Source organism: Apostichopus japonicus, chromosome 2 (assembly GCF_037975245.1).
Source record: "Apostichopus japonicus isolate 1M-3 chromosome 2, ASM3797524v1, whole genome shotgun sequence".
Lineage (NCBI taxonomy): Eukaryota > Metazoa > Echinodermata > Holothuroidea > Aspidochirotida > Stichopodidae > Apostichopus > Apostichopus japonicus.
In genome coordinates, this window is record NC_092562.1 from 30,739,636 (window position 1) to 30,756,734 (window position 17,099).

The window sequence follows — 17,099 nt, forward strand, 5'->3', positions numbered from 1 at the left end:
GTTTTGTGACTAATCGAGCAGATGAATTCTGAATGGCTTAAAGTTTGTGGATTTCACAGGCTGGGTGGACGAACAGTACGCTATTGTAGTTATCTAAACGAGAAGTAACAACTGAATGGATTTATTATGCTGGAACTATTTTGAAGAGAAGAAAGAACATTGTACACTTTTCACTACTTATACCAATAGGCACTATTGCTCCTTGCTATATTAAAGTGTTGTATGTCATCACCAAATATCATAATATAACATGTGTAACAGCTACTAACCATCAACTGTATTCCAAGTTGGATATAATCTGATTTCTGGTTGTGGAGTTATTGCAATTAAAAATTTGAATCCCTCCCCCCCCCCCAAAAAAAAAGAGTTTGTGCCTAAATGGTTCGAAACATATTTGGTTCATACAAAGTGCATGGCTCAAAAATATATTTTCCCCCAAAATATTGAACCCCCAAAACTGTTGGCTAATATGGTCCCAAAAATATTTGGCCCAACAAACTCAAAGATGTCCCAAAATGCATTTGATGTGGAAATCAAATTGAGGCACACCCTGCCGAAAAAGGGCTCCGAGGTTTTTTGAGCCCAGATGGTCCCAAAAAAGTTAGACCTACATGTACCATGCAGGCCTTCATGTAATATTCATAATGTCTGTACCAAACACAATAAGGCACACCTTCTCACTATTGTACAACAACATAGCATCTTTAATACAAAAATATACATCACTCCATTGTTGAGTTATTGCGGACCCAAGCAAGTGTCACCGTCGCACACACACATACACACGTATGCATACTAACCTGACCATATAGGTTCCTTTGTTTCCAACAAGGCACCAAAATGGAACCAAAATATTAGCTGTGCAAGGCAATTTTTATCCTAGTATTTTAAAAGGATCAACATGAAGTGATTGTAGAAAATAAAAAATAGCTTCGACTTGCATTCCAGAGAAAGAAAGAGTGTTGAAGAACTACTTCAAATCACCTTCCTGTTTAAGTCATTCTGGAACAAGAAGTCTGCAATAAAACCGAAGCAAACAGGCTACACCTACTGTCTTCATCCCTATGAAGGAAAACAACAGAATGTTCAGTTTACGGGGAGTCAATTGCATTACCCATTACTTTCACATAATGAATAGCAAAGGTTTCTTGTTTGTTTTCTGCTTCTCTGTTAAGTATGTTAAAAGACACAAGTCTTAAACAAGTTGTAACATGAGAACGTCTTGTTGCCAGAACTTCTGATCAGCTGTTGATTATACTTGATTAAAGTGAGAGATATGTGTGTTCAAGGGATTACGTGCTCATTATAATCTCACTGGGCAATCACAGTTACCAACATAGAGTACAAATAACATAATGAAAATACTTACATTGACAGTTTGTTCCTCTCCAGCCATCCTTGCATTGGTTGTTTCCACACACACCTGTGTCTAAAGCACAGAGAGTGCTATTTGCACAATGACACTCCTGTTTACAGTTAGCACCAAATTTCCCTGTTTCACACTCTGGAAAGAATTGAAGAAGGTAAAATGTAAGTCATGAAATTGCTGATGAAGTACTGAAACATGGTTGTGATATCAGAAAACTAAAGAGCACACATTCCCAGATATGATCTACACTACTAAAATAATCGTTCTGATGTGCAAAATGATAGAATGATACTATCAATGAAAGTCAACAAACTCCTACAAGGTACAGTACCTAGTCATAAAAGGGACATTTCTTCCAATTTTACAGAATGGATAATTGGATGACCTCCCTTATTTCAAATATCAGGAAGCTGTCTCTACCAAAACCAGAAGCAACAAATGGAGTCTATTGAATGATGACCCCACTAACACCATTGAAACTATTGTCAGCATTGAAAGATAAACTGGTATAGTTCATTGCCATGTTATGAATCGTTATAAATTTCAGATAGAAAAGGATAATAAAATGCAATGTTATCACTTAACAATATGAATGTAATATCTTCCTTTTGGGAAGCTTCTTCAAATAAATATCAAGTGCAAATTCACTGGCAGAACCAAAATTTCAGTATATTTATTACCCTATTTCAACAACAAAGAAACCAAATCAGAAAAAAAACTTACAGTGTATAAATTGAGTAATATGACATGTATGTTCATATCAACACATGTAGCTTACCACATAACCTAACTTGATGTTCATATGCCAAAAGTGTTGTTAACAACAGTTTTTGGACAGCTCACACACGTTTCACTAATATGATTAACATTAATACTTCCAAATTGAAACATATATCAGGAAAATAATAAAACATGATACAAAGAAAGGAAGACCTCATCGATATAGAGTCTGTATCTACAGCCTATCATTTACTCTAAGCAATTGTATTGGTGACTATTCTAATCGACTCAACAATCTGTTTGTCATAACTTCTTATAAACAAAGTAGTGTTGATACCTTCTGTACAGTTTAGTCCTTTATAGCCAGCAGGGCAGAAACAGCCAAGAGGATCAGGATAACAGATGATTGCACCCTGACATCCATCAGCATGGTCATCACCAGAATCATCACATTTATACTCAGCATTCTGACCAAAGACATTCCTGCCATGAACTGTTGATGAAAATATGTATGTATTTATGTAATTTAGATCCTCCTGCAAGCAGTAACTCGTGAAGAAGCCATCATTGGCTTATCAAAGCCTCATGCTGACCGAAGTCAGTCTCTAAGATTCATATTTAACGTCCATGATTATGAATTGTCAATTGTCAACAACTCTGCGACTGGACGCCAAACATTAGTCTTTGAGTGACTCGAACTCGGGACCTATGATTGAAAGGCACCGGCGTTAACCACTGAGCTAACACTCCACTCACCTTTGTAATATGGCGAATATCCCCTGTAGCTTGCTAGAGATGGTACTATCGTTGCCCCTGGGGAAAATGATTTGGTAGGCTATTTCTGAAGCCTAAATCCAAGAAGCTCCACTCAAATATATGATTAAAACATACTATTGATTAGGAGATGATTTATTCTCTCCCTGATACTATTATAAGTTCAACCACATGCTGTTAAATTACTTGCTGATATTGATTGGAAACAAGCAAATACAGTAGGTATATATAATATGGCGGCCGGTAATATTGATCGTGAAGCCAACCCAAGTTAGCAAGACAAGATGTGCGAGAGCATTGAGGTCTTTAACGTTTTACTCCCAAGCTATTACGGGAGCCAATGAGCAGAATACCTCACCAGTTAAATGAGTAAGATAAGAATTTTTCACCAGTTGAGCATAGTGCAGTGTTATATTGTTTTAGTTTTGCTGTGTCACCACACTGTCAATTATTATTAATTCACTGTGAAAGAGATGTACTGTGTTCATTATACAGTTTGGTTTGTATTCAGAGCTGTCACGAACACTAGTATTGCTTTTGTGGTTATTGTATTTTCTTCTAGGCTATGTATTTCAAATTATTATTGTGTAAGTGTGATTATCTGCAATATATTTTCATCTGTCCAAATTTGACCAAAGAGATTGTTTATTGTGTTTTGTCTGTTGACCTCCGGAATGGCTGTCATTTTCTCCTGCAAACCTTGTCTGGCAGAGGCGAAGGTACTTAAATCTGTAATATCTCTCGCTATCTGCGTTTTGCTTCACTAATAAGCAGTAAAGTTAGAATTAATGTTGACAAGATTTCTGACAACAAATACCAGATCGGTGACACAAACTGCCCAGAGACATGTTACCATCAACAGCTGATAAGATTGAGGTTAATTCAAAATTAATACTTAAAATACAAGTGAATGTCTCTTAATGTTGATATTATTTCCTTCCTCCAGCTGATGATCAAACTTGAATTAGTACAATTAATCTTAGTAAACCATAACAAGCTTTGAGAGCATCTAGTTACATGTTTATTGATTGACTGATTATGGTATCATCCCTAACATTTCTTTACTACAAGAGGTGAAAGTGAAGAGCACATTATTAATTAGTGTTGATTCAGCAATTCTTTGCAAAGTACTGCTTAAGGTGAAGGTACTTACAGTAATAGGAAAATCATGCATAGACCAACTATGGAGACTTTTCGATGAACATAAAATCCCACCATTTTTCATGTATGTAATCCTTAACTGACTCCAATTACATTGCTGTAATTAACTTTACCAATTTCGGACGATAAATAAGTGAAAAATGGAACGAAAAGTCAGCTTCTATTTCAGACATTCCAGAAACATTCCTAAGACATCAGGTGACCATGTGACGTCAACGTTTGTATACCTCACTCACAACTATACTTTTAGTGTGTAAAGTCGTATACTTGAGCTGCCAAAAACATCAACGATATTACTCCTTTTTCCTCAAAATGTCACAATTCTGTGTTGTTGGAGGTTGCAGTTATACCTCATCCAACAAAAGCATCAGCTTTTTTAGATTTCCGAGTAAAAGAACCGACGTAAAACGCCGCAGACTTTGGATCAATTTTTTGAGATCCACGCGGAAAGATTTTTCAGCACCCGGAGTATCTCATGCCCATGAGTCCACATGCATGACCCTGCTTCTGTGTATGCTGCAAATGTCTCATTCTGTGAAAATTATATACTGTCGATAGCTGTGTCGGACCATGGTCGGACATAGCTAATGTGAAATTGACCGTAAACACGCCCTGGACGTCCTTACATGTAACATTATATCACGCAATTGACAGTAATATATTTACTGTAAGAGATGACCGTATATATATACCGTGCCAAGGGTATAGCATTGTTAGTACATGTACGGTAGTTAGTTACAACTCTCGCCAGCGTTGGCTCACAGCATGTGTAAATAGCCATGTTAGGATTTATCTATTTCATTTGTTGTATTCCAGTATCGTGAGTTCGTGATACATGTGTATTATTGTCCGTTCTGTTTATTCCGACATCTGCATGGTCCAAGGAGTTGAATAAAAACGGTAGTATGTAGCGATCGGACGTTTTATTTCGTTAGTGACTGTCTTGTGATTGTGTGATGTTAGTACTGGTCAAGGCCTGTTTCAACTAGACCTAACTCTATGGAATTACACAGACTCACGGTAGTTTTTCGCCCAGGATTGAACAAGAAACGTGGATTAGGATATTCACTGCTAAATTTGTTTATTGACAGGATACTTTTTCTGTGTTTGTATACTTTTGGATATTAAAACGAGTAAGTACTATGTAAGTATATTGTACCGTACGGACCTATTGACGCTACGCTATATAAAAGATGCCTCCATTTGAGTGGAAATTTTGCTAATAAAATAAGCAATTTAACTAAAATTTCTGCTTATAATTGTCTTAAAACTTGTTGTTAACCTTCATGTGTTCTTGTTTTAAGCTAACAGCTTTTCAAACGCTCGAAATTGGAAGTCAAAAACAGTACAATTGTTCGCTATCTGTGTACAAACAGTGCCTATATCAGCGTTTGATTTTCGCGGTATACAAACTTTGACATCACACGGTGACCAGAGGCTCCTTTGGGTCAATCTCTGTTTTCAGACATTCCAGAGGTTCATGTCACGTGACTACCCAAAATGTCCATTTTCGTGGTCGTTTTTAATGGGTTATAGTAGGTTTTCGAAGATTATTTTTTACACATGTTGATTATGGGTATGTAAACTCCTAAATTAATGGAAAATCTCAACAACAAAAATTGCCTCCATATTTGGTCTTTAATTGTTAAGACAATTTAGCTAAAAAACTTACTATTTTCACAATTGTTTCCACTGAATCCAGGAGGACAAAGACACAGACCAGTTAAATCTGAGCAAACTCCTCCGTTGATACAAGGTTCACATGTATTAGTACAGTCAGGTGGACTCCACATGTTCTCTGGACATTCTTAAATGTAAAGGAGTGAAAAATATATCAGTATCATTGATGAATCAATTTGCAGAGATTAATTTAGTGCATACATTTTGTACTTTCTTGTTTTAGTACATTTTGTTCTTCATGAAGTATTGGAAATACAAAGGTTTTTCAGACCAAATCTTTAACAGACATCGTATCCTTTATGCAATACAAAGTTTCTCCAGACCTTAGCATGTTAGTCACGATGTATAGAAAAGTGTTATTGTATCCACTGTATTTAAACATATATCATTCTATCCTTGATGTAATACAAAGGTTCTAGCTACCAAATTAATCCAAGCATAAGACATTCTGTGCATGATGTAATACAAAGGTTATACAGATCAATTCATAAACATCATATCCTCCATATAATACAATGCCTCTACTGAAAAACCTAAACCTAAATCATGCTATACTTGGTGCAATGCAAAGGTTTTGTACCAACCAAAATTTAAGCATGCAACATGCTATCCTTGATTTAATTTAAAGGTATTACATACCAAAGCTATATAGACATACAACATGCTATTATTCATGTAATGCATAGACTCTTCGGACCAAATCTTAAACATAAAACATGTTATCCTTGATTTGATGCAAAGGGTCTACATACCCAATCTTAAACAACAACATACTATCCTTGATTTATTTAAAAGACTCTACAGACAGACCAAAGCTCAACAGACCATATGTTAAACATACAGCATGCTATCCTTGATGTTATGCAAGTCTCAAGGTGCTACAAACCAAATTTAAATAATTTGTTAACAATATGATTTTGTTAACATTCTTCTACCCAGTCAGCCTTATACCCTGACATTTTGCTGATTACTTTATCTAGTTATTATAGGGTATCTGTATTATCCAAAAGAGATCCATTTTATATTTTAGATATTGAAATCATGTTATGAGCAAAGCGTACTATACAAACATTCACGTATACACATGTCATTTGGATATCTTAATGAATGTTATCTGAACCAAAACTGAGTAAACGAGATAAGTACATTTAAAGAATTGTGTCAGTCATGAAGATGTCAGTAAAGTCAACAGTCAGTCTAAACTGTTTGCCTATATACACACTTTAGTTATATCAGTATCTCATCCTATACTACATTCTTACATGAAATACTTCACACAATGTATCATCAAGTAATTTTACAGCATTTAATTGATCTTTTAATTTTATCACAGAGAGAATAAATCATCTATTAATCAACAGAATGTTTGAATCATATACTTGAGTGAAGCTTCTTGGATTTAGGCTTCTGAAATAGCCTTCCAAATCATATTTCCCAGGGGCAACAATAGTACCATCTCTACCAAGCTGCAGGCGATATTCTCCACATTACATCACACACAAACACATAGCATCACCATCCCATAGACTCCTTTCACCTCAGTTCAGCAAGAAATTATACAAAAATGAAAACAAAGAGAGAGTTATATGTTTTAGATTTTAGTGGCACTACGACATCAGAGATTAACGAAAGCGCTAACATGATATTTCTAAGCGTTCTACACAACGTTTTCACAATTATTCCTGTCATTTAAGCCATTGAAGATGCTTGGGATAGTGTCTCCTTTAGAAACTGGATTTTATTTTATTAAATATCCATTCAGTGTTATAAGTATTGTAATGAGGAATACTACATTGGATAGTACACACAAGCATGAAAGTCAAAAGAAATACCCACCTCTGACAATAACATTCATGATGGCATGGACTTGATTATTGTATTGACCACTTTCCTGGCTCTCAAAGACAACAGATTTCAAAGCACTAGCATCACCACAAGATGTCTTTCCCACACAAGAGCTGCCTGTTGCCCCGTCTGGATTCCTAACTCCATCTCTCCTCCAACGAAGCCTTGTTGTATCTACGCTTGACTCAACCATGACAGTCACGCTATCGCCCATTGATGCACCAGTGGAATATTCCAAAGCTTTAATAGTTGCTGAGAAGAAATTAAGACCGTTAGGTAGTGATACCAGCACACAGTCTATTGTAGTTACAAATTTTTGTAACTATTATTTTGCTGCAATTATTGCCATGTACATTGGTAAATCTGTCTTCAATCTCAAATATGTGTTTCTTCAATTTTTGATTATTTTAGTTTAAGTACTTGCTTAATGATCAGGCAACAAAAATTGAAACAGGTATGCAGATGAACTTGTGTGGGTACTTGCCTGTGTGTGTGCATCAAGAAAAAGTTTCAGAAACTCATTCTAAAGATTAAGATCAATGAAGTTTAACAGTTGGTAGTTGTATGCCTTGAATGGGTTGTTAGACCTTACACACTCAAAAGTCAACATTTAAACTACCAAACATAAATGCACAAAATGCATTCAGGTTGCAATAACATAACAAGTTTTAAAGAATCTGATATAATGAGGATAAATTCCTTCTTCAGATATGCTTACACAATTTCATAGTGATCTTGTGATATGTTTTATTTACATGAGATGCAAGCACATTTCCATTCTAGAGATACCATGTTTGCAAGGTTTTCAGATTAGACCTTTGCTGACCTCACCTGACTATTGAACTCCATAATAAACAGCAAGCTATTTTTAATTCAATATAGGGAATGCATGTATTGTTTGATACCCTTCCAAGGATCAATTTCTGTAATATACAGTGTTTCAAACGAGGCATGATGCACACAGAAACATAAACAATCCACATACAATTTAGACTGACACCATAACTATATGTGTGGTCCTACCAATATCAATAGTGATTAAAACCCTCAAACCCATGTACAGAATAATACTCAAAGTTTATATCATATTAATCAATGTAAACTGTCAATGGTCACAAAGGAGCTCGTCAAAGGCTAAACTTGACCAACTTTGTAGAAAGAAAAGGTGCATTGTGAACTTCTCCTCAACTGCAAGGTTGACAGAATTCATACTTGCAGATGTATGCATGAAAGTGGTTGTCTCAATGTGTGATGATGTCATAGTGTGAATTATAAGAAGTCAAAGGTCATTGGAACTGAAAAACATTATGATCGGATCATGGCAAAATAACTAAAGAACCTACGGTAAACCATTACAAGATCTCATGGCAACAAAGAACTCTTCCCTTCCTTCCCGCCTCCCACCCCTCACCAGGCAGACAATATCCCCAATTTGAGCACTAATGGACAGTAGCTTACTGAACTGACAGGCATCAATGGAGTTATGTTGCAGTTTTAGCAAACAAGGTTAGCATATAAATGGCATATAATAACTAATGCATGCCTATATATGGACATATCTTGTAGAACAATCATATATATTTCATTTCATCATCAAATCTGATGACACGTTTGAATAACAATAGATTGGAGGATTATTTAAGCCTTCACAGCGGTATTTAATTAGCTTTCCTCGGTGATGTAAAGCATAGTCAATAACTTCCATGACATATCTACAAGGCTACACTGTGAGTGATATTCGTGTATAAAGTATATCCTTCTCTACATGAAGGTGGTAGCTTTCCCTTGCATGATGGTTTATGTAAAGATGGGTGAGGAGTCTTATAGACTTCTTCAAAGAGTTAATCTGCACTGTGTCTATAGCAAGGTATGGGTGCAATATCTTGTCCTATTGTATGGTCCAGTCCCTCCTACTAATTTGTTTCACTTCACATATACCCTCACATACCATTTTCATTTGTCACTAAGACCCTCCATGCAACAGCTGGGCTTTCATCTTCTGTTACAGTGATGGTGTAGATACCAATCCTTGCAGCTGTCTCCATGGTAGTAGGTAGGGTAAGAGTAGCAGGTTCACTGTTGATGTTTGTCATTGCTTCATCTGGTACTCTAGGACTATTGAGTGTAAACATATAACCCGGAGAATCTGCTCCACCTGGAAGAAGCACTGCTTTATCAAATGTTACATTGGCTGTTTGGTAACCACCTGTGTATACTTCAATGGTAGTTGGATTTGTTGTGGTTGCTACAGGACTCCTTACAACAGCAACATACTGAGGATTAAACTCATCTGGTAACAGGAAATAACATGACACATGTTTAACAATTTCACAAAGACTGCAGGAGACTCTGAGCCAACAAGCTTCAATGAATTAGAGATGAATAATGATAATTATGACTAGAATTATCAAATATTGTGGAGAAATATCACCATATATAACCATCCATATGACACCATTACTTGTGACTATCGAATAAATATGATTTGAATCTCAAAAACTGCAACTGTGGAATCATACAGTAGCTATCACTTTCCAAGTTGAGGATATAGTCTAGCTTGGTAATACTAACTAACTAATATGGCCATTGCATAGTCAAAACAATACAAACTATTAACACTGTATGATAAACACACACATGCTGATATCTGTCAAGGCAGCATGTATTGTGTTTTGACCACAGTTCCCCAGCTAAGATCACATCATTGATATTCTGAGGAATATTCACAGGAATAAACCTTTGGCAAAAAATGAGCAATGATAGTTTTGTTGATCAACAATCAATTGAGTCAATACACAGGCTTGTGTAGTGCAACCCTTATTGTTTCATTAAGATTGCACCTACTAGAAGTTAGATTTTCCCCTCCCTGTGATAGATTCCCCTTACAAATTCTTGGTGCTCATGGAGTTCGATAGCCTGTCATTTCATTGCAGGATGTTGGCATGACAATACCTTTATTCTTGGAATGACATTGCTTTGTTCTCCATGTGAACCAAGAAGAGTACAAAGAATACAAGGGCTAAGCTTTTCCCAGAAGATGGAGATCTTCTGGAAATAGGTGACCATTGTTTGCACCTCTTGTTTATGAGCTCATTTCCTGTGACTACCATCACTAAGTTGTTTACACCTGGTGCTTTAGTTGTTGTTAAGTATGATGTTACTGTGTCCCCCATAACAGTAAGCTGATCATCTGTATCCGCTATATTTGAGCTGGGCAGGGAGTTGTGTTATCTTAGGATACTCTTGCTCTTGGCTCTATAAGAAGGCCAGTTTACCAGTGATCTGTGCCGCTCACTAGATAGTCTTAGTCACTCGTAATTGGTACAGACTCCATCTGACCAGACTGTTAAACCCAGGGAATGCTTAGGGCGTACAGCCTGGCAAAAGTGTTAGTTGTCATGGCAACCTGTGATCTAAGTAAGTAGTTGTGCATGGGTTGAAGTAGTCAGTGTGCTAGCAGAGGAATTTCCCTGTTAATGTACTATTGTAGATTTGGCACGTACATATTAAAGTTGATGTTTACACTTGTTGTTATTAAGCCCCATTGTTATTGATTATATTGAATATTTAAGTTCCCTTACATAAAAGTTGGTATGCACACTGTGCGTCATTTGCGCACATATTGAACGTAAAGCTAAATACACATAAAAAATCTTTGGGCGTAAACGCTTCTTTCGCCCAAAATATGCACAACTTACGCTCTTCAGATATACTGTGTGCGTAAACATCAAGTGCATCTTCAGTTACATCATCATTAAAATAGGGATTTGCAATATGTAAATGAGCTAAATTGATGATAAGTCAATTTAAATCAGTAGAAGTCAACTTAAGCTGCTAGAAACTGTTAAAAGTCGAAGGAAATTGACTTCTACCAATTTAATTTGACATATCATCCATTTAAACTGGTAGATGTCGATTTAAATTCACATATACCGATTTGTTTTATGTATCATCCATTTCAATAAGTATATGTCAATTCAATTCAGCTGTATGATGATTTTGAACTGGTAAATATCGAATTAAATTGGTATAACGTTGATTTAAAATGACAAACACCAATGTAATTTGACATATCATCAATTTAATCTCGTAGTTGTCGACTTAAATCAATATGTCGATTTAAACTGCAGGTTATAAAGAAAATTTAAATTGACATCTACCAGTTTTAATCGATGTCAAATTTTATCGGTTAGAGTCAATTTAAGCTGCTATAAACTGGTATAAGTCTAAGAAAATTGATATATGTCATTTTAAAATCGGTATGTTTCGATTTGAGACTGATGCCCAGCCAGAGTTATATGCAAATTAGCAAGGCCCGGAAAGGGTCATTTCCGGCGATTTAGGGAATATCTTTACTCAAAAAATTTCTGTATGCTCCGCGCCAAACTGTGGTGGTGCTCCGCTAAGATAGTGTCAAAAGCGCCCCTACAGACCATTCTCGTCCCCGTGCCAATAACCCTAGCTCCGCCACTGCCCCTATCTTTATCTTATAAAAACATACCTGAGCGATTAAATCCACTAACTGGACTGGCAGGAGTTGCTCCACTACCTATTGCTCCTGTTGTACCATCAGTAACTGGGCTAGCTGATGTATCTGTAGATACAGATGAGACAGGAGTTGCTCCACTACCTGTTGCTCCTGTTGTACCATCAGTAACTGGACTGGCTGATGTATCTGTAGATACAGATGAGACAGGAGTTGCTCCACTACCTGTTGCTCCTGTTGTACCATCAGTAACTGGACTGGCTGATGTATCTGTAGATATAGTTGAGACAGGGGTTGCTCCACTACCTGTTGCTCCTGTTGTACCATCAGTAACTGGACTGGCTGATGTATCTGTAGATACAGATGAGACAGGAGTTGCTCCACTACCTGTTGCTCCTGTTGTACCATCAGTAACTGGACTGGCTGATGTATCTGTAGATACAGATGAGACAGGGGTTACTCCACTAACTGTAGATCCTGCTGTATCGCCAGTAACTAGACTGGCTGGTGTATTAGTAGATACAGCTGAAACAGGTGCTGCTCTAATACCTGTTGTTCCTGTTGCATCTTCAGTAACTAGACTGGCTGGTGTATCAGTAGATACAGCTGAAACAGGTGTTGTTCCACTACCTGTTGTTCCTGTTACATATAAAATATTGTGCAAATTATTGTCAACTAGAGCAACCAGGCCAGCTGTGTCTTAATTGGAATCTGGCAGAAAACTTGAGCACATGGAAACATATCATCCATTTAAACTGGTAGATGTCGATTTAAATTCACATATACCGATTTGTTTTACGTATCATCCATTTCAATAAGTATATGTCAATTCAATTCAGTATATGATGATTTTGAACTGGTAAAAATCGAATTAAATTGGTATAACGTTGATTTAAAATGACAAACACCAATGTAATTTGACATATCATCAATTTAATCTCGTAGTTGTCGACTTAAATCAATATGTCGATTTAAACTGCAGGTTATAAAGAAAATTTAAATCGACATCTACCAGTTTTAATCGATGTCAATTTTAATCGATAAGAGTCAATTTAAGCTGCTATAAATTGGTATAAGTCGAAGAAAATTGGTATTCATGTCATTTTAAAATTGGTATGTTTCGATTTGAGACTGATGCCCAGCCAGAGTGAGCAGATGTGTATTGGGGACTTTTCATTATGTCATGAAGTGCATATTTCGGACTTGTCTTGGAATTTCATACTAACTAAACAGGAACCAGTGCTTCCCACCAATGGAGAACAAGGTCATTTGTCATTGCTGTTCTTTGTCAAGCGACAAATTTAAACAAGTTTTGTTTCCCTGAAATATGCCCCCTACCCATCTCTCTTCCTCTATACAGTAATTGTCTTTAGAAACAACATAATAAACTATGCATAACCAAGACTGGACTGGATAAACTTTAGAGGTGAACAATGTATGAATGTTTTATGTACATATTTAGCTTTAACGGTGAACAATGTATCTATGTTTTATGTACATATTTGACTTGAAATGTATATTCACTTGAAGTGTGTATTAGCCAGCAGGTTGTGCATATTGGCTGTATCATGTTGTATTGTTTCATATTTAACGCATAAAATGCTAATACAGCAGTTTCACACGAGTGGTGCCTCCATGTGCGTTTAGTGTACATATTTATGTGCGTATTTATTGCAATACGCATTTCCTTTGGGCATTTTTTAACCTAAAGTGAGTATTCATACTGTTTGAAGTGCATTTTATTCAACAGGTTGCGCATATTGATGGCATTTTCATGTGCGATTTGTAAAAATGCACGCGTAGTGAAGTGAATAAACAGAAGTAAACTTTTGTGTACGGAAATTAGGCCACTCACCTGACATTCCTCAGCCATCTAGGATGATGCAGACATCACCAGTAAAAATTATTCATTAATTTGCATGAAAAAAATTAATGGCTGTTAAATAAATATTGCCATTATCCATCAATATAGATAAATCCATGCTCCAATAACTGTTCAGTTACCAGCATATAGCAGTAATGACATAATGAAAATACATACATTGACAGTTTGTTCCTCTCCAGCCATCCTTGCATTGGTTGTTTCCACACACACCTGTGTCTAAAGCACAGAGAGCGTTATCTGCACAATGACACTCCTGTTTACAGTTAGCGCCAAACGTCCCTGTTTCACACTCTGGAAAGAATTGAAGAAGGTAAAATGTAAGTCATGACATTGCTGATGAAGTACTGAAACATGGTTGTGATATCAGAAAACTAAAGAGCACACATTACAGATATGATCTATACTGCTAAAATAATCGTTCTGAGAGACCTGTAATGTGCAAAGTGATAGAATGTATATACTATCAATGAAAGTCAACAAACTCCTACAAGGTACAGTACCTAGTCATAAAAGTGACATTTCTTCCAATTTTGCAGAATGGATAATTGGATGATCTCCCTTATTTCAAATATCAGGAAGCTGTCTCTACCAAAAACAGAAGCCACAAATGGAGTCTATTGAATGATGACACCACTAACACCATTGAAACTATTGTCAGCATTGAAAGATAAACGGTATAGCTTCTTGCCGTTTTACGACGCGTTAAAAATTCAGATAAAAGAGAATGATAAAAATACAATGTTATCACTTAACAATATGAATGTAATATCTTCCTTTTGGGAAGCTTCTTCAAATAAAATATTAAAGAGCAAATTCACCGTCAGAACAGGAATTTCAGTATATTTATTACCATGTTTCAACAACAAAGATACCAAATCAGAAAAAAAAATTACAGTGTATAAATTAAGTAATATGACATGTATGTTCATATCAACACATATAGCTTAACACACACCCTAACTTGATGTTCATATGCCAAAAGTGTTGTTAACAACAGTTTTTGGACAGCTCACACACGTTTCACTAATATGATTAACATTAATATTTCCAAATCAAAACATATATCAGGAAAATAATTAAACATGATACAAAGAAAGGAAGACCTCATCGATATAGAGTCTGTATCTACAGCCTATCATTTATTCTAAGCAATTATATTGGTGACTATTCTAATCGACTCAACAATCTGTTTGTCATAACTTCTTATAAACAAAGTAGTATTGATACCTTCTGTACAGTTTAGTCCTTTATAGCCAGCAGGACAGAAACAGCCAAGAGGATCAGGATAACAGATGATTGCACCCTGACATCCATCAGCATGGTCATCACCAGAATCATCACATTTATACTCAGCATTCTGACCAAAGACATTCCTTCCATGAACTGTTGATGAAAATATGATAGTATTTATGTTATTTAGATCCTCCTGCAAGCAGGAACTTGTGAAGAAGCCATCATTGCCTGGCTTATCAAAGCCTCAAGCTGACCGAAGTCAGTCTCTTAGAGTTATATTTAACGTCCATGATTATGAATTGTCAATTGTCAACAACTCTGCAACTGGACGACAAACATTCATCTTGGAGTGACTCGAACTCGGGAACTTATGATTGAAAGGCGCCGGCGTTAACCCACTGAGACACTCCACTCGCCTTTGTAATATGGTAAATATACCCTACAGCTTGGTAGAGATGGTGATATCGTTGCCCCTGGGGATAATTACTTGGTAGGCTATTTCTGAAGCAGGCTTTATAATCCAAGAAGCTCCACTCAAATATATGATTAAAACATTCTATTGATTGGGAGATGATTTATTCTCTCCCTGATACAATTACAAGTTCAACTAAAGCAAATAGGTATATATTATATGGCGGTAATATTGATAGTGAGCACTGGTGGTGGGAAGCCAACCCAAGTTAGCAAGACAAGATGTGCGAGAGCATTGAGGTCTTTAACGTTTTACTCCCAAGCTATTATGGAAGCCAATGAGCAGAATACCTCACCAGTTAAATGAGTAAGATAAGAATTTTTCACCAGTTGAGCATAGTGCAGTGTTATATTGGTTTAGTTTTTCTGTGTCACCACGAGTTGTATTTGAACACTGTCAAAAATTATTAACTTAGTGTGAAAGAGATGTACTGTGTTCATTATACAGTTCGGTTTGTATTCAGAGTTGTCACGAACACTATAGTATTGCTTGTTTGGTTATTGTATTTTCTTCTATGTATTTCACATTATTTTTGTGTAAGAGTGATTATCTGTAATCTTACTGTATTGGCTGAGACTGTTGCCCCTGGTGTGTAAGAAGGTTTGAATTTCATTTTGAAGAATTTCATGTTAGCCATTTATTCCATCTGACATCACGATTCCTTGCAACATACAGTATTTTCATGTGTCCAAATTTGATCAAAGAGATTGTTTATTGTGTTTGTCTGTTGACTTCCGGAATGGCTATCATTTTCTCCTGCAAACCCTGTCTGGCAGAGACAAAGGTACTTAAATCTGTAATATCTCTCGCTATCTGCGGTTTGCTTCACTAATAAGCAGTAAAGTTAGAACTGATGTTGGCAAGATTTCTGACAACAAAAACCAGATCGGTGACACAATCTGGCCAGAGACATGTAATCATGAACAGCTGATAAGATTGAGGTTAATTCAAAATTAATACTTAAATTACAAGTGAATGTCTCTTAATGTTGATATTATTTCCTGAATCCAGCTGAAGATCAAACTTGAATTTAATAGTACAATTAATCTTAGTAAACCATAACAAACATTGAGAGCATCTAGTTACATGTTTATTGAGTGACTGATTATGGTATCATCCCTAACATTTCTTTACTACAAGAGTTGAAAGTGAAGAGCACATTATTAATCAGTGTTGATTCAGCAATTCTTTGCTAAGTGCTGCTTGAGGGTAAAGGTACTTACAGTAACAAGAAAATCATGCATTGTTAATTGTTAAGACAATTAATTAATAAACTTACTATTTTCACAATTGTTTCCACTGAATCCAGGAGGACAAAGACACAGACCAGTTAAATCTGAGCAAACTCCTCCGTTGATACAAGGTTCACATGTATTAGTACAGTCAGGTGGACTCCACATGTTCTCTGGACATTCTAAAATGTAAAGGAATATATTATAACATTGATGAATCAGTTTGCATTTTGTTCTTTCTT

At 36.1% G+C, this 17,099-nt stretch overlaps 1 protein-coding gene across 3 annotated transcripts in view; it reads right to left on the reverse strand.

Annotated features, from left to right (window-relative positions):
* The window catches only part of LOC139955968 (uncharacterized), a 595,985-nt gene that overhangs the window by 59,184 nt on the left and 519,702 nt on the right, over positions 1-17,099 (reverse strand). Inside the window, exons 41-48 of one of the 3 annotated variants that reach the window (XM_071955174.1) lie at positions 16,905-17,039; positions 15,148-15,303; positions 14,077-14,211; positions 9,498-9,839; positions 7,541-7,801; positions 5,697-5,831; positions 2,427-2,582; positions 1,370-1,504 (exon numbers count right to left, since the gene is read on the reverse strand). In XM_071955174.1, the coding sequence (XP_071811275.1) occupies positions 1,370-1,504; positions 2,427-2,582; positions 5,697-5,831; positions 7,541-7,801; positions 9,498-9,839; positions 14,077-14,211; positions 15,148-15,303; positions 16,905-17,039 (1,455 nt within the window). Of the gene's footprint in view, positions 1-1,369; positions 1,505-2,426; positions 2,583-5,696; positions 5,832-7,540; positions 7,802-9,497; positions 9,840-12,050; positions 12,468-14,076; positions 14,212-15,147; positions 15,304-16,904; positions 17,040-17,099 lie in introns of all 3 variants that reach the window. The other 2 variants (XM_071955173.1, XM_071955175.1) reach the window with 2 other exon arrangements.